Source organism: Dreissena polymorpha, chromosome 11 (genome assembly GCF_020536995.1).
Source record: "Dreissena polymorpha isolate Duluth1 chromosome 11, UMN_Dpol_1.0, whole genome shotgun sequence".
NCBI lineage: Eukaryota > Metazoa > Mollusca > Bivalvia > Myida > Dreissenidae > Dreissena > Dreissena polymorpha.
This window is the reverse complement of record NC_068365.1, coordinates 75224189-75251094: the sequence shown is the minus strand read 5'-3', so window position 1 is coordinate 75251094 and position 26906 is coordinate 75224189. Positions and strand designations below refer to the sequence as shown.

Below are 26906 nucleotides of genomic sequence, written 5' to 3'. Positions count from 1 at the left end.
GTGGCTTCTCATCAGGATCCAAACTGTTTGCTATTCTGATAGTATTCTTTGAAAAAAAAAATCTAAGAATATGCTAATTTTAGAAATTCAGCAGACGGCATTTTAGCAGACGACAAATTTCCCAGCATGCAAAGGGTTAAGCCCCATTTTCCCAGAGCAAGGCTTATTTCAAGACTATTGTTAATGGTTACTTCCTGAAATTGCTTCCTGTATGTTGTACATGAATATTGAACATAGAAAATGACAAGGATAGTATTATAAGAATATTATTTCCGAGTTTTTATAAGTTGTTAATTTGATAAATCTTTGTTATTAGGCTGTATATGTTTAATTTAGGTAGAAAATTTAAACTTGTATATCTTTTACAAATCAGTTTTGTAAACAAACTTTTTTTTAAAGTTCATTACCTAAAAGAATTTTATTGTATACCTTAAAGATTTTGCTCTACTGCGTAATTGTTAATACATTTCCTTCTCAGACGATGGAGACCCCATTGTCAAACAAGTTTCTAGGCTGGGGGGAGCTGGAGAACAGTATCATGTACTGCCTGGCAGGGGTTGAGGTAGGTACAGGTATATTAGTGACAAAACAAAAACCTTTTCATGTTTGCTTAGAATGAAACTAAAATAACAAGATGTATAGCTGGCCTATGGGTCGGGTTATCCAAACTGACAGCTTTGCTCAGAATAACATTCCACGTAATTAACCTTGTTGTCTACAGGGTATATTGTTATGACTTTGATTCAGAAGATGAATACCATATAATATGTCGGATGCGGCTGTTACACTAAGTTAACAAAAAAAATGAGATGAACATTTGATATCAAACCATCTTTATAAAACAATTCCACATGTAATTCGTTTCATGTGACAAATCAATAATTTATAATGTGTGTAAATTTATCAAAGAAGCTTTTGTTATAAGCAATTTGATACTTAATAATGCTGTTAAAAAACTTCACTACCGCCACCATAGAACCTACGTTCTTACCATTGATTGTATTTATTTGTTTTCTTAAATGACTATTGTTTTGTATGTAATGTTATGTTTTTATACAGTGTTGCATGACAGAGAATGTGTGGATTTAAGCATAAGGACAATGTACTTTTGTATAAGTCTGAATAAACTGTCTGTCCGTCTGTCCATCTGTCTGTCTGTCTTGTTAAATGTATAACACCCTCATTGCTTTGCATTGATTGTTCCAATTGTGTTATACCAATGGTATTATATTTGTATAGGCTTGTTGTGTCTTTTTTGTTTATATCATGGTTTTTATGTCCCCCACTATAGTAGTGGGGGACATATTGTTTTTGCCCTGTCTGTTGGTCTGTTGGTTTGTTTGCGCCATTTTTAACATTTTGCAATAACTTTTGCTATATTGAAGATAGCAACTTCATATTTGGCATGCATGTGTATCTCATGAAGCTGCTCATTTTGAGTGGTGAAAGGTCAAGATCAAGGTCATCCTTCAAGGTCAGAGGTCAAATATATGTGGCCAAAATCGCTTATTTTATGAATACTTTTGCAATATTGAAGATAACAACTTGATATTTGGCATGCATGTGTATCTCATGGAGCTGCACATTTGAGTGGTGAAAGGTCAAGGTCAAGGTCATCCTTCAAGGTCAGAGGTCAAATATATGTGGCCAAAATTGCTTATTTTATAAATACTTTTGCAATATTGAAGATAGCAACTTGATATTTGGCATGCATGTGCATTTCATGGAGCTGCACATTTTGAGTGGTAAAAAGTTAAGGTCAAGGTCATCCTTCAAGGTCAGAGGTCAAATATATGTGGCCCAAATCGCTTATTTTATGAATACTTTTGCAATATTGAAGATAGCAACTTGATATTTGGCATGCATGTGTATCTCATGGAGCTGCACATTTTGAGTGGTGAAAGGTCAAGGTCATCCTTCACAAGGTCATGGTCATCCTTCAAGGTCAAACGTCATATAGGGGGACATTGTGTTTAACAAACACATCTTGTTTTGCAATCTGTTTTAACTTAAAGACCAGCAATGATGTAAGTTCTCTTCTGATAAAGTTTCACTTGGTAATATGGGGATAACGTTCTTTGTTTATTACATGGATTCATTAAATCTGCAGAACATGTTTTAATTGCTTGAAAGTCTTTTAAAAGGATTGATGTGTCATTTAAAGCTTTTTTCGTATTAAATTGTTTTAGTCAATACACTTCATAAAGTCCTTTCGGTAGCCTATAAACCTGCTTAGTAAAACTAATGTTTGAATTAATTTTAGAAACCTAAAATTTAATTGCAGTGTTATTTATTTGCTATTAAGGCTCTTTTGGTATAAAACTCTTTTTTTACAGGACATTATGGGACAGGAGCCATTTTCTGGATTTTATAGCACAATTCCGTTTTAATCATACCATTAAAAATTCAAGTGTAAAAAAAACACAATATTTTTATATCTAGTGCTACTTAGTTTGATAATTGCTGGTTCAAAAAAAACACACATAAAAAGTTTATATATATTTTCGTGTTTGTGCAACAATGGTCACTATGCTTAAGCTGCTGTAACAAAGAAATTAAAGAGTTTTCATTTTTACCTTTTGGAAAAGGGACTTTATGCATGAGCGTGTCATCCCAGATTAGCCTGTGCAGTCTGCACAGGCTGATCAGTAATGACTTTTTCTGCATAAACTACTTTGTCACTAAGAGGTGAATTCCTTTAAACGAAAAAAAAAACAACACAATAAAAGCTTAAGGTGTCATACCTGATTAGCCTGTGAAGACTGCACATGCTAATCTGGTTCAACACCTAGTGCACATATACCTGATTAGCCTGTAAAGACTGCACATGCTAATCTGGTTCAACACCTAGTGCACATATACCTGATTAGCCTGTGAAGACTGCACATGCTAATCTGGTTCAACACCTAGTGCACATGCTAATCTGGTTCAGCACCTAGTGCACATGCTAATCTGGTTCAACACCTAGTGCACATGCTAATCTGGTTCAACACCTAGTGCACATATACTTGATGAGCCTGTAAAGACTGCACATGCTAATCTGGTTCAACACCTAGTGCACATGCTAATCTGGTTCAACACCTAGTGCACATATACCTGATTAGCCTGTAAAGACTGCACATGCTAATCTGGTTCAACACGTAGTGCACATGCTAATCTGGTTCAACACCTAGTGCACATGCTAATCTGGTTCAACACCTAGTGTACATGCTAATCTGGTTCAACACCTAGTGCACATGCTAATCTGGTTCAACACCTAGTGCACATGCTAATCTGGTTCAACACCTAGTGCACATGCTAATCTGGTTCAACACCTAGTGCACATGCTAATCTGGTTCAACACCTAGTGCACATGCTAATCTGGTTCAACACCTAGTGCACATGCGTTAAGCCACATTTTCCCAGAGTATTGCTTAAATATAATTTCAGATAATTCTGGTGTTCCTATTCGTGACATGGCTGAGTAAGCGTCTGGCCGACAGGTATCTAATTCTCATTGGGACCCTGATCCTCACTGCGGCCAATGCCTGGATGATCTACGTGATACCTATTGCAGGGAACTGTGAGTTATGCGAAAATGGGTCTTATGCCATATTTGGCCAGCGTAGCTCCAGACCAGCCTTCACATCTGCACAGTCTGGTCAGGAGCTACCCTGTCTGCTATATAGTCATGCAAGGTTTTGAGCTCTCCTTAATTCATAAGCAGAAAGGGTAGCTACTGATTTAAGGTATGCTTGCCAAAAAGATCCATTTTTGCTTGATGCAATTCATATGCAAATGTATCGAGTCAATTTATACCCTTTCTAAATATGATTAGATTTGAACTATTAATTATTGATTATAAGTTTCTCAAAGATTATTAGAATTTTCTTTTATAATACTATTTCAGTAAACTGTCTGTTGCCAAATATGCTGTGGTTGGATTGTAATATTATTGTCCCCTACCAGTGGAACCGGAGGGGACTTATGGCTTGCGCTCCATCCGATTGTCAGTCTGTCAGTCACACTTTTCTGGATTCTGCGATAACTTTAAAAGTTCTTCATATTTGTTCATGAAACTTGAAACATGGATAGATGGCAATATGGAGATTATGCACGTCATTTCATTTTGTTCCTATGTCAAGAATTCTGTTTGCTATGGCAACAAATCTATAAAAAAATACTGACAATGGTGGAGTTTCACCGGTAGGGGACAATATTGCTTGGCAATCTCTTGTTTCATTATATTACTGTAGATTAATTCTGAAAGTCACCAAGTACTAATACATATACAAACAAGCACAAAATGATTAATATAACTTTCAAATTCAATCCCAATTAGGTATTGGAATATCAGGGTGCAGAATCAACGGGGTTTTCAGGAGTTTACACAGGGGATTGACAGAGTAATATCACATCATTAAGAACTTTATTTTTGCAAATATCTCAAGTTACTGAAATACATTTGCAACAATCTATAGTGCATAAAAGACAGTTTTTCTTGCAGTTTGTTGCGTGAAACTTTATTGTGAAAAATGAATGCATTAAAATTGAAATTTTTGAACAAGAACACATGCTTATTAAAAACAGTATTTCACATTGCCATAAGCAGCATACAAATCTGTTTTTATGCCACCGGTAGGGTGGCATATAGTGCATGTAGTTGAACTGTCCGTATGTCAGTATGTGTGTATGTCAGTCAGTCTGTCTGTCCGTCCGAAAACTTTAATGGCCATAACTTTTTCAATATTGAAGATAGCAACTTGATATTTGGCATGCATGTGCATCTCACGAAGCTTCACATTTTGAGTAGTGAAAGGTGAAGGTCATCCTTTAAGGTCAAATGTCTAATATATGGCATCTGTCCGTCTGTCCAAAAACTTTAACATTGGCCATAACCTTTTCACTATTGAAGATAGCAACTTGATATTTGGCATGCATGTGTATCTCATGGAGCTGAACATTTTGAGTGGTGAAAGGTGAAGGTCAAGGTCATCCTTCAAAGTCAAATGTAGGCGTCTGTCAGTCAGAAAACTTTAACATTTGCCATACTTTTTTCAATATTGAAGATAGCAACTTTATATTTGGCATGCATTTGTATCTCATGAAGCTGCACATTTTGAGTGGTGATTTTCAAGGTCAAGGCCATCCTTCAAGGTCAAAGGTAAAAAAAATAATTCAAAGCAGCGTTTTCATGAAGCTGCTCATTTTGAGTGGTAAAAGTTTAAGGTCAAGGTCGTCCTTCAAGGTCAAAGGTAAAAAAAAAAAAATTAATTTTTTTCAAAGCGGCACAAAAGGGGGCATTGTGTTTCTGACGAACACACCTCTTGTTTATGCACTAATTGAAATTCTTAAGAAAACTTGTTAACAAAAGTTATTTGAAATAAAACTTCACTTACCGTCAAATAAATCCAATAAAGTGAAAAGGTAGAATCCCAAAAAAGTTACGTGATCCTGCACCCTGAATATGTACCTTCCTTTATATACATAAATGTGTGACTGATATAAAAGGGTGATCACACTTGAAGGCAAATGAGGCCACGAACACGCTGGTTATTTGACAAGCAATTTCAAAATGCAGTGTTTGTTTCACTATGTACAGATTGGGGTCAGGACCTTTTTCATTGGGAAATGTTTTGTAGTTTTACTGAATTTGAACATTGTTGTTGTTGTGTTTTGCAAACACATATTATGAAAATGAGAATATAAGTATTTTCAATATTAAATTTACCATGGTTCAACTTATAGATCTGGATAGGGAGATGATAAATTGTTTTGGTTAAACCTTTATTTGGGAACTTTTGACAATCATTTGGAAAAATTAAATACTTTTTGCAATTTGAAATCGGGCAAAATGTAAGTCCAATAGTTGACTAAAAAATCCACTGTGCTTTTTGCAGATGACTCCCGGACCAACCTGTGGAGGCTGATTATTGGCATTGTGTTAGACATGCTGGCCCTTCCACTGCTGGTGTCTGGGTCCATAGCCTTGTACTCAAAGATCACAAGGAGGGAAACGCAAGGTCATTGTGCCTTGTTCTTGAAAAACAGGGCTTAATGCATGTATTTAAAACATTATCCCAGATTAGCCTGTGCAGTCAAAACAGGCTTAATACTAAATAGGGCGACTCTTCAGCCTCTTGTGGAGTTTCGCTAAGAAGAGACTTATTTTAAATGGAAAATTCCATTTAAGCGGAAAGTGTCGTCGCTGATAAGCCTGTGTGGACTGTACAGGCTTATCTGGGACGTCACTACTCACATGAAAGAAACCATATATCTTAGAGCGAGGAGCTAATTATGAATACTTGTTCCTCATGGGTTGACCCTGGTCAAATGGAGACTTTGTTTTTTCCAGTTGATCAGTAGTAAATTAACTTTATTACATGTTTTAAAAGAATGCGTTAAATTAAGTTAAGGAAATCAACAAATCTAGTGTTCAAAATGATACAGTATATCTTAGTTTGGTCCTGCTTTTACGTAAATGCAGGGGAAAAGAATAATACTTGGTGTTTATTCTAATTGAATCTGGGAATTAAAAATTTATATGCACTGTAGTTGGTTGTGTCACAAAGAGCGCTATTTTTGTGAATAATGTTACGATGTTTGGCATAAGTTTATGTTTCTTTTTGTGGATATTCATAATGGGCATACCTTAAATAATCAGGTAAAAAATGTAACTTGTTCTGAGAAAACTGGGTTTAATTCATGTGCGTAAAAGTGTCGTCCCAGATAAGCCTGTGCAGTCCGCACAGGCTAATCAGGGACGACACTTTCCGCCTAAACTTGATTTTCGGTAAGGAGGTACTTCCTTGAAACTATAAATACCATGAAAGGAGAAAGTGTCGTCCCAGATTAGCCTGTGCGGACTGCACAGGCTAATCTTGGACGACACTTAACGCACATGAATTAAGCCCAGTTTTCTCAGAACGAGACACAAATAGTTTCATTCTGATTTTCAATGTTAAATTCACTGTGTATAGTAAAATATAAATTAATCAAAGTAACACGCTTATTTAAAAGCTTTAATACTTGCATTAATGTCTTTAATCAATCTCAATAGCGTAAAGCTCGATATAGAAATCCCATTGATTGAGTGCATGTTTGTATGCATCCAGACTTAGCTCGCTGGACTGTAACATTGTAATTCAGTTTGCAATTGAAAATAACTCAGCATAATTGTTCATCATCATCATAAGATGTGTGTCTTTTGAAAAGCTTGCGTCAATTTTCCCTTAGAAATGAATAGTGCAATTTTAAAACAACTTGCCACAAACATCTGCCTTAAGGAGATGGCCTGTAGTGCTAATCCCAATAGCTGCTCTGAATCAGGTTTTCCGAAGAAAAAAACTGATAATTAAATTGGTGAATGTCGGCGGGCGGATGGAACAATTCTTCCAAGCGCAACTCCTCCTTCATTTCTCAACGGATTTCAATCAAACTTTCACAAATGATTGCTCTGGCGCATATTGTCGGGTTTTTTGTATGATTCGGTCGAAATCAAGTTGGTCACGACTAAAAATAGATTGATTTTGACACAAGGGGATAGGGTAACTAGGAACAATCAGTAACAATGCACATTTTGAATATTCTTCCTTTGTCAGCTTTTTTTTTCAAATTTGAAAACCTGGTTTTGTGACAATTTTGTTCTTTGTATAGAATGTAACTTTGTCGTTCAACATGCAATTTTAAATAACTTATTTTAAATGTTCACCATGAGGAGTCAAGTCAGTAGGTCACATGTATCAGCCATCTGATAACCGTAAAGGTCAATGTTTCTCTATGAAGGTCAAAGGTTAAAATTTGCCATAAAATATTTTGTGCGCACTGTTACTGCATCTTTCATCAAGTAGTTTTAAAATACTTCATCTAAAATGTTCATCTTCATAGCTCCAAGGTCGAAGTCACACTGAGAGATAAACGTTCAATTTTGAGTATCATACAGCCTGTCAGGGCAGTGAATTTCTTATTCATAATGATATTTAAAAAACAATAACTTATAACAATTGTTTACCATGTGAAGATAGCTCTCTTAGCTAAAGGTCAGAGACTCACATAAAAGTAAAAAGTGCAACATAAACAAAATACAGTTTGTGTGACATATATGTAAATCAGTCATCATGCTCTTTTACAAACTATTTACAACAAATGTTCACCATTTGGACTAAGAATGTAATGCACTAGGCCTGTGTGCTTTTGTCCAAGGTTAAGGGAACAGGAAAGGTCAAAAGTTCAAACATGTGTATTGGGCAGCTTGTTACATAATTACATGCTTTAAAGATAATGGGCTCATGAGGCATAAAATGTGATCAAGTTTTGAACAGTATACTTAATCAGTTTAGGAACTGCATTCATTTGTTCTATACTATACCTATTCTTTAACTTACTACATGTTATTCTCATATTTGTGTACAATATTGAGTTCAGTCAGCTTTTAAAAATTTAATAAATCATGTTTGCTGGTGGGAAAACTATAACTTTTATGATTTATATTAAAAATGAGTTGAGCATTGAAAGACAGATTTAAAAGTCACCTTAAGTTCTTTACTTTTTGTCTGTGCTATTACAGGCCTTAGTATGGGTTTGCGACGCAGCGTTGTTGGCATAGCAACCATACTGGCTCCACTGTGGGCGGGCTCAACAATATCTCTGCCCTATGTGATGTTCGGCGTCATGCTGGGACTCTTACTCATGTCCTCTGTAAGTGTGCAACCAGTGCATTTCAAGTATGGAATTAGTTCCTTGAAAATATTCAACCAGTTTCTTGTAAATATTCAACCAGTGGTGCATTTTAAACATGGAACCCGTTCCTTGTGAATATGAAACCAGTGGTAGGTTTTAAGTATGGAACCAGTTCCTTGTAATTATGCAACCAGAAGAAGAATTGTAAATTTTCAAACATAAAAATGTAAACCAGATACGCATTTTGGATATCTATATTTGAAAATATTTTACATGAAGCCTGGTATATGCTATTGTTGTTTAGTCATATAGTTTTGGATATTGTGATACTTCTTGCGTTTTAAGTGTAAAACCAGTTCCTTGTAAATATGCAACAAGTGCATTTTAAGAATAGAACCAATTCCTTGTAAATATGTAACCAGCGCATTTTAAGTATAGAACTGGCTCCTTGTAAATATGTAACCAGAGCATTTTAAGTTGAGAACCAGTTCCTTGTAAATATGTAACTAGAGCATTTTAAGTACAGAACCGGTTTCTTGAAAATATGTAACCAGCCTATTTTAAGTATAGAACCGGTTCCTTGTAAATATGTAACCAGCCTATTTTAAGTATAGAACCGGTAACTTGTACATATGTAACCAGAGCATTTTATTATATAGAACAAGTTCCATGTAAATATGTAATCAGTGCATTTTAAGTATAGAGCCAGTGCATTGTAAATATGCAACAAGTGGTGCATTTAAAGTATGGAACCAGTTCCTTGTAAATATGCAACAAGTGCATTTAAAGTATGGAACCAATTCCTTGTAAATATGCAACAAGTGCATTTGAAGTATAAAACCAGTCTTTGAAAATATGCTACCAGTACATTTAAATAATATCCTTTTAAATATGCAACCAGTGCATATCAAATATAGAATCAGTTCCTTGGAAATATAGCAAGCTGTACATTTTAAATATATCCTTGTAAATATGCGACAAGTGGTGCATTTTAAATATAGAATCAGTCTTTCAAATGTGTAAAACCAGTGCATTGAAAGTAGGGAATCAGTTCCTTGTAAAGATGAAACCTGTGCACTTAAAGCACAAAAGCTGATCCACATATTCAAAGTCTATCTCTTAAAATAATGTACGTGAAGCCTGCTTTATGCTTATATTGCTTAGTCGTGTAGTTGTGCATAAGGTGAATCTGCTTAGGGGTTCTCCATGTAGCTGACATAAAGATTGCATGTTAGTGTGTATGGGTCTCTTTGTGTCTGTTAGAGACTGTCAGGACTATAACGTTTATCATTCATAATGAAATTCTTATATAAAATGTTAACCAAATAACTGTTTTGTCTCTTTGCGCTTTTTAGGTGATGCTGCTGTTTTCATTTAAGAAGTTAATACCTACCAATGAACAACCTGTCAACAAAGCTGGCCTGGTAACAGCCACTGACAGTGATGACAACATTAGAAAACCTTTGCTTTCATGACCGTGTTAAGTTGAGTTTTAAGCTTCATGTCTTTATTACTTCAATTTGGAAACAGACAAAGCTGTCAGTTTATTAAGACATTTTTTTAGTTCATGTTATTCCTGGGTAGATCAAATACTGTTTTGTTTTTGTGTTTCTGTTTTTGCTGAAGTTGTTTACAATTACTTACTTGGCCATGTTCTGTACATCAAGTATTGGTTCTATCCAGATATTACATGATGTAATAGCAGAAACAGACACCGGTGACTGCATAAGGTAAAATCAACCTCAGGTATCTACTCATATTCAAGTACTAAGATTCAGTAAATAATCATATAAAGAGCAATCTCTGTGTGACTGTCAGGGGTGCCGTGGTTTAAAGGGATTCTATTGTGTGTAGTTTCACTAGTTGTTGCTGCTTTCGACTTTCTTCCATAGTTTTCATTTTATATGCCCCGAACTTTAAGGAAATGTTTGTTTATTTTCTAGTTGATGCATTTGTTGGCTTTATCCAAACCCTATCGACCCCATGAGTATTTTAAAGATTCTTTTCTTTTTTGTCTGGAAAAGGTGTTTTATTCTGTATCACATAGATTGTATCTACAAACTATTTGCACTCATTGTACCTTTTTACATATATGCATTATACCACTCGACCATACTTATTAATTTCATTAATGAATAACTAACATACTTAGAAACATCATACAAATATTGAGCATGAAATATGTGTCATAATGACTTATGTATTTTTCTGTTTGAATTTATACTCCTATTTTCATATGTTTACATAATATTTATAACATCATATTTATAGCATCTTATACTAAAACATTATGTAGGCTTCTCACGTCGTAAAATGTATAACCTGTGATATGTCATATGGGCTGTTTTATCATTGTGTTAATGCTTCATGAATACAGTTCATCTTTATTTGACTTAATTATTTGGACCGCAAAAGTAATGATACATGATTTTGTTTGGTATAAAATTCAGTCATGCTAGTCTATAACTAAACATATTATTTTGTGTGTCTGTTAGTCCAGTTATTGTTGACCTAAATTTTCATAAATTGTATCTTTATTAGAATGATATTTATATATGCACTTTGCTTGCCGGAAATTTCTTTGTTGACTCTGCTTCTGCTTGGTACGGCGAAGGGCCAGCTACCGCGTGGTACACCGGGGAGTGCGCCTAGTGTAATGGAGGGCATACCAAAATCCCTCAACTGTCTCTGTGTGAACAACTTTATTATCCAGGTGGTTCCACTCTGATTACTATTAGTGTTTTTGATCACAAAGCCTATATCATTATTGATCACTTGTTTGTCTATTATATTTGATGCTAAAAAGTCACTATATTGTTTTGCCTTAATAAGTCTTTAAACCCGTGCTGGATTTAAGTATTCAGTTGCTGGTATGGCTGGCACCAGCCCCTCGGCCACTTTGTAGAGCATCACTAGGCGGTTGATTTTGCGCCGTTCTTTGAGCGATGGTAGTTCTATTTGTTTAAGCATGTTGGTAGCACTGGCTCGAAATTTTGGTAAGAATAAGTTTATTGTTTGTTTGCTTTTATAGCAAATACGTGCATAATTTTTAACTTAAATTCTTTAGATAGTTTTGTGTATACCTGTTATATTCGTGCTGCTTTTGAATTATTGTACTTGTGAGGATATTGTTTTTTGGTGCCATACACAACTGCAAAGTAGAACTACAGTTTTTAGTTGCTAGAGGTATATATGTTAAGAAAAATAAATTCACTATTAAAGTCTTATTTTATATCATAATGCATGTAAACACGTCGTCAGTGATGATTAAAGTGTAATGATACAGTTTCGTTTCTAAGATTGCCAAGTTCAAAATTGGCAAACATTCTCAGATGAAGTTGTGGCGTGACTGTTCAGAAATACATGGGGTGTAACTCATGCCAGGACCTGGGGTTTTACTTACCCGCGAAGGGACGTGAATACATTCTTTCTGTGTCGAGAATCTCAGTTAGTTGAACTCGGGACAGTCATTGGCAGGAGTATGTTTATGTTCACTTATTACGGGCTAGAGTGTGTTAACTGACAGTCCTGATTTTACTTAAATAATGTTGAACACGGGAAAATGCAATCAAACTCAAAAACAATTACAGTGCTGAAAAAGCATGTCCAGTCGATGATTAGATGATGCTTTTTCACAGCCGTAGTCGGTCTCTTTCTCGCCTTCAGCATTAACATTTCGCAACTACATTGTCAAATGGGTCTTTAGTTGAAAATGAGCAACTGCATGATAATCTGTTAGGCAATTTCTTACTTAACATCGCGTGCGGAAAGTGTTTGATTTTCAAAAGAAAACGTAGTAATATTTGTGATTTGTTAATGAAACTAAGGCATTGAACAATGGAAGTAGGAGTTTAAACATAACGTGGATAAATATAGACAATATACATACATACTACTCAAGACCTTTCTCGAATTGGTGTGAAACGCACGTACCAACCACTGCACTACCGGACAGCCAAATAAAACCCTGTCATCATGATGTATGTGTATACTAGTTAATAGCCCAACAATAAGGGGGGGGGGTCTTAAACTTTTCGTTTAATATAACCTCTATTACAAGCATACCATGACAAACACACAGCATACCATGACATAAACACAGCATACCATGACAATCGCACTGAATAATATGGTAAAAACACAACACAGCATCACAAACACATAGCGTAACATTACAAACACACAACATACAAAGACCAACACGTCAAGCGCTCAACATACTACTGTAAAAAAAGACGTATCATATGATTTAAACCCACATCATTTCAAGAAAATAAAAAACCCCACATAATTTCAAGAAAATAGCCGATTTATCAATAATCGACAGGAGACGGACGAAGCACTCCATAAAAAAATCCAGAAATATTGACATGATAAAAATTTGAATTACGATCCGCTTTTTATAATTCCCTATTTTAACGCACATACGTACATAAGCAGTTGCATTATCCTTTAAGCGCATTACAGGTTTGCACTAATTATATTTCATCGTGAAACAAACAAGTTGGGGATTCAGTTATTTAGACATTTTCACATGTAGCTATTAGTTTTATTTTATCTAAATAGTGGTCACTTTTATTGATGTTTTGTAATTTGAATAGCGACGTTATGAGGCTAATGTTTATTTTAAGTTATTCAAGGTACATTTGTATTTGTTGTTAACTCATATGCGTGTATTATATGTATGTTGTAGAAGTGGCTGTATGTGTTCACCTGTTTGAACTAAGTGTAGTTGCTGATGCGCCAATACTGCTGTTTATTTTTGTAATTACGGTCTTTATAAGGGTTTTTGTTTTTCTAAGATTTGACCTTGTGACTTGTTTAACACGCACGTGACATTGCAATTGTCAAGATAAACTTTCTGATTTTTTCTTCAAGCTTAAGTCATAAATGTTGACTCTATAGAGTCGTTTAATACCTCTGTTTAACAATTGTAAGCGATGAACCAGTTTTTGGACTTTGGACGCACGTGAACCAGATTCTGACAAGGCCTAAACATTGTCAATGTGAACATTCTGAATAAGTTAAATCAAGGTTGAGCTATAAAAAGGTCAATTCATCAATGGCAGATACAAAACGAAACCGCGAATTTCGGTTCTAGTGATTATGCTAGCGAGTTGATGGTCTACGTGTATCTTATCTTGTTTAAGCAGATGCATATTTCAAATGATCCGTAGTTAAATTCACGAAAAAGTCAAGCTGCGTGGGTTGCGTTAGTAAGTGACAAACTCAATTTTTAAGTGAAAAATTCCTAACGTTTATCAAAATGAATCGCGTGTAGCATATTACACGTGAATTATATCATACACAAACAAATGGGTAAGCTAAAGATTTTGTAAAAACTTAAACAAAAACATGCGCTAAAATAAGCTACACAAGATAATGACACAGTTCAAAATGTAAAAGTTTCTGTTACATAACATCTGCAGACATTACTGACGTTACTTTTGACTGACCTCATTAAATTCAAGCGCTGTTACAACAACAACACCAACAGTCGACTCTACATGTTTATCGAGCTGGCGTTTGGTATTTGGATTTAAATTTTGATGCTATAAGATTACAGTGTGCCCGCACTTAAATGTTCGTGAATAAATATCGGCCAAGTGTGAAAGAAAGCGTCCTGTTTTGTCCACTTATTTCTTGAAAATAAAGAAAAAGATAAGTTCACTGATGATCAGTCACTTAACAGCCTGTTTTGTCCGAAATATATGCAAACAGTTTAAATATCCAGGATAAAATCACATTTAGATCCATGTGTAAAGCCTTGTATGATATCTTTACGTCTTCATGTGTTGATATCGTAAGTGTTTCGTTATCAAAAGCGAATCAAATTTACAGTTGTGGTAGTAGATTCAAGTATATATATATATAAATATATATAATGCATGTATTTTATGTCAGTAGGAAAACAATTCAAAGGTCAGACATAGATATAGATCAAACTTAGAGCATTGCTACAGTGGTGTAACTGCTTATTAAGTCCATATTTGATAGACCATTGTTTCACTTAGATGGCCATTATGGATTACTGTTTTTATGAATACTCGAAATATAAAGTGTTTTTCTGAATAAGAATAAATAAACAACTTCAAGACATCCGTAATTTAGGTATAAAAAGACAAAAACGACCGTGTTTATTCATCGACTGCAAAAGACCTCCTTCTGAAAGGGTGAGTGGACTATTTTAATTTGTTATGCTTTTTATTGATGATGTATTCATTTCGATAATTTTACAGTAACCGCTTATTGTTTTTGAAAAGTTTTGAGCGCGTATTTCGGCCATGTATTAATCACTTTATTCGGTAATTGATATTTTTTTACCAGTTCTTAAGGGAATTCGGTTTTAAACAATCTCGCAAAGAAAACTTATTAACAAAAAATGTTCCTTTATGGTATTCACAGATATACAAATTGTCAGTGTGGGTACGATGCCATTTTAAAAACAAAAATCTAAAGAAAATTGACAATCTAAACGCGTTTAGACGTCACAATATTTTAATTATTATACAGTGTGTTAGTGTCACTTCGACAGACGGCTTCAAAAAATATTTTGCATTACAATATATTACATATTCATTTGTTTATGAAAATATATATATATGACAAAGAATTACATTCACTCGATTTATTATTTTACAGTCGTGCGAATCTTCAGACGAAATGTTGATAAATAAGTTGAGCTCACGTTGACCTAAATAAGTTAATTATTTGTCTGATGCACACGACGACAGAAATATGTTAATGATTAATATTTGAAAGATACTTTCACCGAACTATGCTAATGACAAGTATTTAACGAGCCTTCGGCGCGAGATTATATAAGACACATAATCAGGTAAAACAGTGTTACAAATATTTATTCAATATTGACCAATGGTATCGAAACTTTTATCTGACTGTTCATAGAACTAATGTGACTTTAATCATGCTTAACATGAACGTCATTTCCACATTGACTGCTGTATGCGCAGTGAAATCGTTCAATATTGACCGCTGTATGCGCAGTGAAATCGTTCAATATTGACCGCTGTTTGCGCAGTGAAATCGTTCAATATTGACCGCTGTATGCGCAGTGAAATCGTTCAATATTGACCGCTGTAGCAGTGAAATCCCGCTGTATGCGCAGTGAAATCGTTCAATATTGACCGCTGTATGCGCAGTGAAATCGTTCAATATTGACCGCCGTATGCGCAGTGAAATCGTTCAATATTGAGCGCTGTCTGCGCAGTGAAATCGTTCAATATTGACCACTGTATGCGCAGTGAAATCGTTCAATATTGTCCGCTGTATGCGCAGTGAAATCGTTCAATATTGACCGCTGTATGCGCAGTGAAATCGTTCAATATTGACCGCTGTATGCGCAGTGAAATCGTTCAACAACTAGCGAATATATACATTAATTAAATGATGATAATATTTGTAAATTTATTATTACATAGATTTTAAGTCCAAGCTTTACAATTTTATCATTTTGGAAAATATCAATATAATTAAGTACAAAATGGAAGCATTTTAGGTTCTCTTGTCTGCAATTCTTGTTATCGACATCTTTTACACTAAGAGATTTTTTAGATCTGCAACTGTATTTTCAGTTTCTTTATGTTTAATGTAACTGCATTTTGCCATCATCAGCGCGAGTTTGCTAAAATGTTTATCAAATGCTATTTATGAACACTCAATACAGTAATGTAAAACATAGTTATAGAGTTAATATAGTGTGTTAATGGATTTTAGTTTAGAACATTCCTTTCGAAATAGCAATCGGGTACTTAAAACAACTAATTTAATGTAATTTTATATTATTGTGGTGTTGTACTTGTATTTAAAATTAATTTCGCATTCAATATTATAAATGCTTGTTTATATAAATTAATAGCATGGTCTGTGTTGTTTCAATAGCAATACTCAATTATAACATATCCCCATATATGCAAATAAACTGATGAAAATGAAAATGACTACATGAAAAAAGATCAAAATCTTCTATACTGCTCACCTATATTCTGGCATCAATGAAGCCTTTACCCGATGGCGTTTGCATTAGTTTTTCTACCTGCATCAAGGAGCTGAACATCATCCTACATGAAGGCTACACTGATCTGCGCTTTCTTGGTCGTCTTCCTGGCCACCTCGTCCGGTAAGTCAGCATTTTCATTGTGTAAACCACAAAGCGAAAACTTATCGTCTAATCCGTATATAAAAATAAAGTGAATGCCCATATCTTTACTAACCTATGTATTCTTAAATCTGAACTACAATTTAGAATTATTAGATTGTGATAAACCTGTTTTTGTATTCAAATATTCACTAAAAATACGAATCTTCAAGCAAACCTCTTGAAAACACATAGAAACGTCAGTTGATAAACATGGATTGTTTGCTATGCAAAATACATCAATACAGAATCGTAAACACCATTCTGTTAACATCCAGCTTGTTAGATGGACGTCTTGTTTTGAGTCATTGTATTTACACTGCTTATATATATTTAATTCCAGTCTTCGGAACCCCCGTCAACAATGGCAGAGGAATGGGTGGCGGTAAGTTAATCATTCCAAGAGCAGTGTAGAGGTCAAATGGAATTCCAATTCAATGATGTAGTTTACAGTCAGTCAAATGCTTACTCTATGAAAATTATATTGTCATTTTGTGAGCATAAATTTACAACTGTATTATATTTATGTATTACACAATAATTTCAGATATTATCATTATTACATCCCAAACGAACTAAATGAGCATACAACACATATACACAGTATTTCATTATTATTATTATGCTACAGTAGAGTATATTATGCACTTGTATAAATGTATTCATGTAATAAAACTAGCCGTGGCTTCATATCGCTAAGAGTGTGAAAGCGGGGGGGGGGGGGGTCGAGGGTCGGGGTAAATTTGGCATTCGTTTGAAGATGTTACGTTATCAATTTCAGACTGTAAACCGATCCTTTACCTTTTCATTTTACAAGTGCAGTTATATGCGGCACTGTTGGTGATTTTGTCAATTGTTATTATATCACAAACGAACTAACTGAGCGTACAACACATACACACGCGCATTTTCTCTCTGTTTATTCTGCAGTCATGGGCGGTAAGGAAATGCTGTACGAATGGGATGGCGAGATAGGCGACGATGGAATGATGTACGACTATGATGGCACGAGGACCGGTGGACAAATGGGAGACCGCAACGTAAGGTGTAGGATGTGGTGCAGATTCCGCATGAACGACAGCTGGCGTATAGTGTGCTGTCTGGGACTCTAGATACTAGAGCAACACAGAACAAGTAAGATGCTGGTGATAGTGTCACAGCAAATGATACTATTTGAGCTTCGGGAAAACTGGGCTTAATGCATATGCGTCAAGTGTTGTCCTACATAAGCATGTGTAACCCGCACAGGCTAATAAGCGACGACACTTTCCGCTTTTAAAGAGTTATGTTTCGCTTAAAGGAATACTCTCCTAAACGAAAATCAAGTTAAGACGAAAAGGGTTGTCCATGACTAGCATTTGTGGATTTCACAGCTAGTCTGGAATGGCACTTAACTCAAATGCATTAAGCCCAGTTTTCACAGCACGAGGCTCATTGCGTTCTTTATTGTAAATAAGAGATGCGAGCAAGCGCATTTAAAAGGACCTTTTTCACAGATTTTGCCATGGATTGAAGTTTGTCATTAAATGCTTTCAATTAAAAAATGTAATAATTGAATTTTAATAGCTCCGGTAAAAAAAGAATAAATTAAAATAAAAAAGAAACCCTCAACTGGTTTCGAATCAGTGACCCTTGTAGTAAAAGTCTAACGCTTTGCCCACTCGGCCATTCGTGCTCATACAATACGTGTTAAATATACTTTATATAACAAATCCTCTTCGTGTCACAAAATATAACGACAACAGCAAAACTCTCAAATTTATGCAATCGTTTCGCGTTGCAACGCTTTATAATTTTCAGGTTTTTAAATCGTCAAAAGATGCATATAATGGGTATTTTAGAGCATGGTTAATGTTAAGTATTACTGTTTCATCACATATATCATAACTCAAACGAAAATTTGCGAATCTGAAGCAATATTGTTTAAATTTTGTAAATTTACCAAAACGTGAAAAGGCCCCTTTAATAGATAGCTCATACGATTAACCTTCATACTTTGGTCTTGAAAATAACACCATATTAAGAATAATAATTAACAATAAATCTTAAGCACAAGTATATAATCACATGATGTTCATTGTAAATATACATACTTGGTTATGTTAATTGCAGATTGTCAAAAGACCCGTACAGTTCAAAAGAAGAAATCAAAAACCTGAAATATCACCAATAGAGACTGTGCTTTTTATTTAACAGTTTTAAAGTAAATACAAGTAATTAAGCACGAAGGTGTTTCTTGAAAGACGTCTATTTATCTGCAGAATCATAATAATTTAATATGTTCAAAATAGATCTACACTCGAAACTTATTTTATTATATATTATGATGATTGTATATCAGTTAAATACATATATCATGCGCACGTACGTATTTTGTTAGTCAGCCATTGATTTGTAATTCATCCATTAAACTCATTTTCACTTTCAGGACGAACAACCCAGATTACGGATTGGACTGGAACTCGATATCAATGTATCACTATATATCAGTATATTATGTGCAGTAACTTGGGGTTGTGTTATGCTAGCAACATTTGATAAATATATGTATATTTACTAGAAATAAATTGGAAGTTTAGCAAGGTTGCACTGCTGTTAAATTGTTCAATATGTTATGCATAGGACATTTTAATAGCACACGCTGTTGCGCAAATTAGCGGTAGTGAAAGTAAGCGTTAATTCGCACATTTAATTTCGAAGAACATTATTTTAACACGACTTTAAGTCATGAATGAAGAAAGCTGTCGTCAACGTAACACAATAAAATGTCTTTTGTCGAATCGGTCATTTATTTTCACTTTCTCGTTTTCAAAACCTAAGGCCAAACGGATTAAGTACGTGTTCATATATGGACCACCTACTCAATTTCTAACAAGTTAATCCCAAATTACATTAGACGCTTAAAGGTTAAAGGTGCGGTTTATAGGCTGCTTCGATATATGCAACTTCAGCCGACTTCAACATTAAACCCCCGATCACTGGGATTTAAGTCGTCCGTTTACATATACATGTATACGCTTACACGCTTCGTGATATGTTGCGTAATTCTAACAATTATAATTTTGTAATATAACCCGCGTCATGCGAAAATGGGTTATATGCCGAATGTTGTATGCGACCAATGTAGCTCTGGACTGGCATGCGCATTTGCGCCAGCAGCTACCCAGTCCGCTATAGAGTCACGCAGCTACCCTGTCCGCTATAGAGTCACGCAGCTACCGTGTCCGCTGTAGAGTCACGCAGCTACTCTGTCCGCTATAGTCACCAGCAGCTACTCAGTCCGCTATAGTCACGCAGCTACTCTGTCAGCTATAGAGTCACGCAGCTACCCTGTCCGCTAAAGAGTCACGCAGCTACCCTGTCCGCTGTAGAGTCACGCAGCTACTCTGTCCGCTGTAGAGTCACCAGCAGCTACTCATTCCGCTTTAGAGTCACGCAGCTACTCTGTCCGCTATAGAGTCACGCAGCTACCCTGCCCGCTTTATAGTCACGCAGCTACTCTGTACGCTATTGAGTCACGCATCTACTCTGTCCGCTATATAGTCACGCAGCTCCCCTGTCCGTAATAGAGTCTCGCAGCTACTCTGTCCCCTATAGAGTCACGCAGCTAATCTGTCCGCTATAGAGTCTCGCAGCTACCCTGTCCGCTATAATTCTCGCAGCTACCCTGTCCGCTAAAGAGTCACGCAGCTACCCTGTCCGCTATAAAGTCACGCAGCTTCCCTGTCCGCTATAGTGTCACCAGCAGCTACCCTGTCCGCTACAGAGTCACACGCAGCTACCCTGTCCGCTATAGAATCACCAGCAGCTAACCTGTCCGCTTTATAGTCACGCAGCTACCCTGTCCGCTAAAGAGTCACGCAGCTACTCTCTCCGCTATTGAGTCACGCAGCTACTCTGTCCGCTATAGAGTCACGCAGATACCCTGTCCCCTAAAGAGTCATGCAGATACCCTGTCCGCTATAGAGTTGCGCAGCTTTCCTGTCCGCTATAGAGTCACCAGCAGCTACCCTGTCCGCTATTGAGTCACCCGCAGTGACCCTTTCCGCTATAGAGTCGCGCAGCTCCCCTGTCCGCTATAGAGTCACGCAGTTACCCTGTCCGCTATAGTCACCAGCAGCAACCCTGTCCGCTAAAGAGTCACGCAGCTACCCTGTCCGCTATATAGTCATGTAGCTACACTGTCCGCTATAGTCAGGTAGCTACCCTGTATGTTTGTGTTCAACCGGTTTAACCTCCAAATGCGGACTGTACAGGCTGATCTGGAATGACACTTTGCGCACATGCATTAAGCCTGGTTTTCCAAGAGCGAGGCTGTACTGATCGTACTTGGTTTGGATCAGCTAGTGGCAATTATTTTAACCTGAATGTGTTTTGTTTTCTTCATTTCGGCTCGAATAAAATTGTTAGGTATAAATTGAATCAATACATTGAAGTTCACCTAAAACCTGTCTTAGTAACATTCACTAAAATGGTCTTCGAAACTTTCTTCGAAATAAAGTTTCTTAGTAAAAAATGTATAAGAATTAGAAAATTATATGTTAAATATCGTTTATATATCGTCTGCCAATATTCTACATCCGGTTATTTTCACACATTTAAAACACGCACCTGACTGCGAGACTTGTTTCGAATTTGCGGTAATATAGTCTATTTGCTAAGGCTAGTAAACTAGAAAACTAGAGTACTTTGTTCCATTTGTTAATATTTTTGCGGCGTATAACAATATGTTTTGAAATTCATATTGCAGATACACTTGTTATTTAGTTTCGACCAAGAAGTATGGTCTGTGACTCGTTCTGTCATGTTTATGTCATGTTCTGCTTTTTAACGTTATTTCAGACCGTCCCGTTTGTATTAAAAAGGACTATTCTCACTTACATGTACAACTGTAGACATGTGAATATCAACGACACACGTATGGTCTGAGGTTATAACACTATCTTTCTCCTGTGGACTTGACCGTATACACCATTTCAGGGGTGGTATTCCAGAAACATCTTAAGTCATTTCTTAAATAATTTCACTTTAGTTCAAAATTACAATGTTTTGTATTACTTTATTAGATAAGGAATCACGTGTTTCCTTTGGTATCCCTAAAATAACATTGACATAATGATGTTATTTTGATGTAATTCTTGATGCCAAAATGTTGCAATATGATATGAAGCACTTAAGAAAATGTCCCAATTTAAGGATAAGAATAATATTTAACTTACGATGCTTCTGTCATACTACCCCTGTACTATTTATTTTACGATAAAAATATAAGCCATTTTCCCTGAAATCAAAATTGCCAACATATCCCATTCTGATTTGTCGATTTTCTATAAAGGCATTGTGATCGTATAGCTTCGCAATGGAATGGTTCACATATCAAATCAATAAAGTGCAATTAACATTGGCTATTTAACACTTTCAGTAAAGCATGAATAAGATTTATGCTTGTGCGTAAAGTGTAGTCCCAGATCAGCGTGTGCAGCCCGCAAAGGCTAATCAGGGTCGATACTTTCCGCCAAAACTAGTGTAACGTAACGAATATCTGGGGCTTCGTTGAATAAATATATTGATCGAAATTTTTATAAACATACAATCTTCAAAAGGGATCACGCCTAGACCATCATTTCATTGCCTTGGGTATAAAACGTCAAACATTGGTCAATTTCGTATGTATTCGTTATGTGTCCGTTACATACGTCCTATTCAGGTTGCAATGATAAACACGTGACTTTGAACACGGCCCGTCAGAATTTGCACACGTTACAATCAACTGTTTAATTGTTTATATCTGTATTATAACTTAAGTAATAAGTCAGTATCACGTTGCCGAACATATAAGGCGCACATTTGTTTTGTAGAGGCTGCGGCCGGTACGCCGCATGTGTCTTGTAAGTCAGAATACAAGTATTGTACGGGCATTGACAAGAAATAAATCACTATACAAACAGAAATCGACGTTTATGTTATTGTGTTCTCCACAAACTATGCTACAATAGAGTTTCGCTAAGAAGAGACTTAATTGAAACGAAACATACGATAAAAGCGGAAAGTGCGAATTGCACAGGCTAGTCTGAGATGACTCTGATTAACTCTGATGCATTAACCCAGTTTTCCCAGAGCGAGGCTCTTTAATAAACTCAATATCCGTAGATCGACGGGAGATGCGGGCGCGCTGTCGGCCGCTGCTGCCTGGCTATACAAGGCTACTGGAGACCAGGCCTATCTGAATGATGCCAAAGGTTTCTTCCCGGCTGGAACCGCCTGGGGGTTCGTTTGGAAAGATAGGTCAATGTCGGCGCGGCAGTAGGTGGCATTCATTTTTTTCTACCATTGAATGATACAAAGTAGTCGTTATTACGTGCATGTTTCCAATTTGGTTACTTAAGTAGTCAATATTCAACTAGAATTTTGCACAAAAGCGACTTTTTTAACGACATGTGCAATACAAGCGGAAAGTGCAGACTGCACAGGAAAATCCTGTACGACACTTTTCTTACATTAATAAATCTTTGCCTTCCCAAAACGAGGCTCGTTTATAAACTCAATATCCGTAGATCGACGGGAGATGCGGACGCGCTGTCAGCCGCTGCTGCCTGGCTACACAAGGCTACCATTGACCGGGTGTAGATGAATTTTGCCATGAGTTTCTATCCTGCTGGGACCGCCTAGGTGTTTGCCGGGGATCGGCACAGCAGTGTCTTATATGTATTCTCCCCGAGTACTTTGCAATTTACCTAAGAGTAACCGATGTATTTTAAAGTAGAACTTCAGTCAATCAACTCAAACTTTGACGTAATTACGTTCACTTCTCCATTTAAGTTTCTCGGGTAAGAACAGTCAACATTAGCTGTGTCCGTGTAATTAAAGCATTTCCTTTAGTTGTTTCTAAATCATTAATTTGATCGGTTGGACCGCGAAAATGTTAAAACTCATTTATTATCTATAATTATTGCTTTACGAGGCAAACAAAGAAGGACGATTCCGGGATGACCTGGAGAGTTTTGTGCGCCGCTATATGGCCGGTGGGAGTGTTCCGATGACCTCAAACAGATTGTCCTACATAGTTAATAGGACCATACCGTTATGCAGGTACGTATATACATCTACATACACATTCGAGAAGAACAAAAAAGTATAAGGCGGGTAAAATTGAAAGGCGCCAAAGAAGAACAGGAATATAACATAAGATATGTCTTGATATATAGCCATAGAAGGAAAAATGCCCCGCCCCTGGTGGCCATGTTTTTTAAGCAACAAAAACCATTTTCGAACTCATCCAAGATATCATTGGGACAAATCTTCAGACCAAGTATCATGATGATCGGAAAATAAATGTGACCTCTAGAGTGTTAACAAGGTCATACATTTCAATATAATTTAAAATAAAAGTTAAGAAGAACATGTGTCGAAAAATGAGAAATAAGCCAGATATTTAATTCTGAAATTGAAAATGTCTCTACGGTCGAATTCGCCAGAATGTATATCATGCATGTACAATGCGAATCTTAATTTAGTTAAATTGTTGTTTATAAATTCCTGCAACGATGTCTATTCATAAGACACACGAACACTAACTCCGATCCTAGTAAAAAGACGAATTTTTCGGTTATTGAAGGAAAATATGTACGAAATATCTTCGTCACCATCGGCTCAGGGCGCTAATTTGTCTTTGCTGCATTTTATGAAATTCGTTTTCAATGTCTTGCCTAGTTTGTGTTATTGTAACATGTATTTATCAATATATTACAATTTAACACATATACAAATCGTAGAGTCTCGCTTTAATCGTTTGACAAAAGAATGCCAAATTTTTATTGTACAGAATCATCAAACAATAAAAAAATATTCAAAAGTTTGCTATCTTTGTATAAGAATGTAAAACTTTCATTTATAATCAATTCCACTTAATCTTCATGTGCTTAAACAATATTTTTAAAAAGGGAGAAAACTCTGTCAATTCAACATAATTTTTCGAAAGCCATTGTGCAGTTACTTCCCTTGACATGCTAAACTAGAGTGTTCACAAGCTGTTTTTACTATATAAATATAAGGAAAATGACCGCCCCAGCGGCCATGCTTTTTTACCGATCAAAACCATTTTCGAAGTCAACCGTTATATCCAGAAAGCACATGTTCTAACCAAGTTTCATGAACATTGGACCCAAAATGTGACTTCTAGAGTGTTCAGATGTTTTCACTACATGTATATACATATAGAGAAAACTGCCCCGCCCCCTTGCGGCCATGTTTTTTTCCCGATTTGGACCATTTTCGGACTCTTCCGAGATATCAATGAAACCAATGTTTTGACAGAGTTTCATGATGATTGTGCAAAAATAATGACTTCTAGAGTGTTCACAAGCTTTCTCTATAGCCAAATTAGGAATACTGCCCCGCGCCCTAGCCGCCATGTTTTTCTACGGACCTATCTCAACCATCCATGTCCACATTACCCACCCCGGGGCCCCACCAACATAGGCCTTGCCCACCGAAAATTGCCTTATTATATAACATCTATGCGGCGTGGGGATTCGCGCCGGCCTCTGCCGCGCATCTTCTAGTTGATAATTTATTGTGCCACATGAAGCAAAAATGGGTTTTTGGCTATACGGCCATTATAGCTAGAGACCAGTCTGCATATTAGCAGCTAATGAGACCATGAAACATTGCCTGACTTAAAAGTTGACACGCCCTGATTAGATTGCGCAAGTCTATATCGATGATGAAATAACTGGGGCACTGCTACTGTACTGTATTTTTGATCCCAGATGCACGATTTGGAAATTTTAATTGAGGGCCAGTAGGGGATGTTACACACCAATTATAATATGAAAATCCTGACTTTGTGGTTTCAAAGATTTTTGATGTACATGTATTTATGAAATTGCATGTTAATCCCTAGTGATCGACACATGCAATAGACTGAAATCATTTGAACATTTTAAAATTAGTGTCACCCAAGGATCAGTTTAACCAACGTTTTACACAATAACATCCTTCGCCTGTTTCGCAATCTAAATGAATCCAGTTACTTATATTACACAATAGAGAGTACAATAAACTGTTTACTAAACAGATGACATATCCTTAAAATCACTAATGCCGTAAAACTGCATCAATAGCGTTGACTTCATTTTCGTTGAATCGTAAGATTGGCACTTATTATTAATCATTTTATTACCAATTGTGTGTATTGTGTTGTTCATGGATGTTGCAGATTGAACATTCTAATTAACTTACACTCTCGTTTTCATGCATATCCACACAAGTCACACTTTTAAGGTCTTTCTACTGTATGTATCCTCATGTGTATCTTCAAGTAACCACTCTGGTTACAATGATAATCACAAACCTCACATTTGTGCGGTCTTTCTCCTGTATGTATCCTCATGTGAATCTTCAATTGACCACTCGTTTTACAAGCATGATCACACACCTCACACTTGTACGGTCTTTCTTCTGTATGTATCCTCATGTGTATCTTCAAGTTACCACTCTGGTTACAAGCATAATCACAAACCTCACACCTGTACGGTCTTTCTTCTGTATGTATCCTCATGTGTCTCTTCAAGTGACCACTCGTTTTACAAGCATGATCACACACCTCACACATGTACGGTCTTTCTCCTGTATGTATCCTCATGTGTGTCTTCAAGTTACCACTCGTTTTACAAGCATGATCACACATCTCACACTTGTAAGGTCTTTCTCCTGTATGTATCCTCATGTGTGTCTTCATGCTAATTTTTTTGTTACATGCATAACCACATAATTCACACTTGAATGAACTTCCGTATGTATGCAACCCCATGTGTATCTTTAGGTTATCACTCGTTTTACATGCATATCCACACAAGTCACACTTCTTCAAGTGACCATTGTTTTTACTCGACAAGTTCTTGTCTCTGATAAGGCCAAGTTCTCTGGCAATTTCATCTCCGTGCCTGATCAGCAGTTGCTCTCCTGTAGCAATAATATAACTTTTAACAACTTACTGATACCAAATTTGCAAATGTTCACCATTTTCTAAAAAAAATTAATGCCTCCACTAGACATATGCATATGACATGTGTAAATATTATTACATAAA

At 36.1% G+C, this 26906-nt stretch overlaps 3 protein-coding genes and 1 long non-coding RNA gene across 11 annotated transcripts in view; 2 read left to right on the top strand and 2 right to left on the bottom strand.

Moving 5' to 3' along the window:
• Positions 1 to 11879, top strand: part of LOC127850141 (uncharacterized) — a 35349-nt gene extending 23470 nt beyond the window's left edge. For both annotated transcript variants that reach the window (XM_052382951.1, XM_052382952.1), the window contains exons 8-12: positions 479 to 562; positions 3430 to 3562; positions 5880 to 6002; positions 8546 to 8676; positions 10014 to 11879. In XM_052382951.1, the coding sequence (XP_052238911.1) occupies positions 479 to 562; positions 3430 to 3562; positions 5880 to 6002; positions 8546 to 8676; positions 10014 to 10133 (591 nt within the window). In that variant the 3' untranslated portion in view covers positions 10134 to 11879. The remainder of the gene's footprint in view (positions 1 to 478; positions 563 to 3429; positions 3563 to 5879; positions 6003 to 8545; positions 8677 to 10013) is intronic.
• A 1250-nt stretch (positions 11880 to 13129) lies between these two features.
• LOC127850151 (uncharacterized) lies at positions 13130 to 19403 on the top strand. Of its 4 annotated transcripts, XR_008035078.1 has the most exons (6): positions 13130 to 13874; positions 14770 to 14831; positions 16706 to 16798; positions 17160 to 17201; positions 17747 to 17950; positions 19245 to 19403. It is a non-coding gene; the product is annotated as an uncharacterized LOC127850151 (long non-coding RNA). The 4 variants fall into 4 exon arrangements; XR_008035079.1 differs by lacking the exon at positions 14770 to 14831 and having other exon boundaries at positions 13130 to 13977; XR_008035080.1 differs by lacking the exon at positions 13130 to 13874 and having other exon boundaries at positions 13986 to 14831; positions 16725 to 16798.
• The window catches only part of LOC127850138 (uncharacterized), a 106874-nt gene continuing 96849 nt past the window's right edge, over positions 16882 to 26906 (bottom strand). The window contains exon 5 of the mRNA XM_052382946.1: positions 16882 to 17931. Within this exon, the coding sequence (XP_052238906.1) occupies positions 17692 to 17931 (240 nt within the window). The 3' untranslated portion in view covers positions 16882 to 17691. The remainder of the gene's footprint in view (positions 17932 to 26906) is intronic.
• The window catches only part of LOC127850146 (zinc finger protein 679-like), a 39903-nt gene continuing 37577 nt past the window's right edge, over positions 24581 to 26906 (bottom strand). For 2 of the 4 annotated variants that reach the window (XR_008035075.1, XR_008035076.1), the window contains one exon: positions 26641 to 26779. Coding sequence is in view for 1 of the 4 variants with exons in the window: in XM_052382971.1 (XP_052238931.1) it covers positions 26094 to 26779 (686 nt within the window). In the remaining 3 variants the exon portion in view is untranslated. Of the gene's footprint in view, positions 26780 to 26906 lie in introns of all 4 variants that reach the window. The other 2 variants (XM_052382971.1, XM_052382972.1) reach the window with 2 other exon arrangements.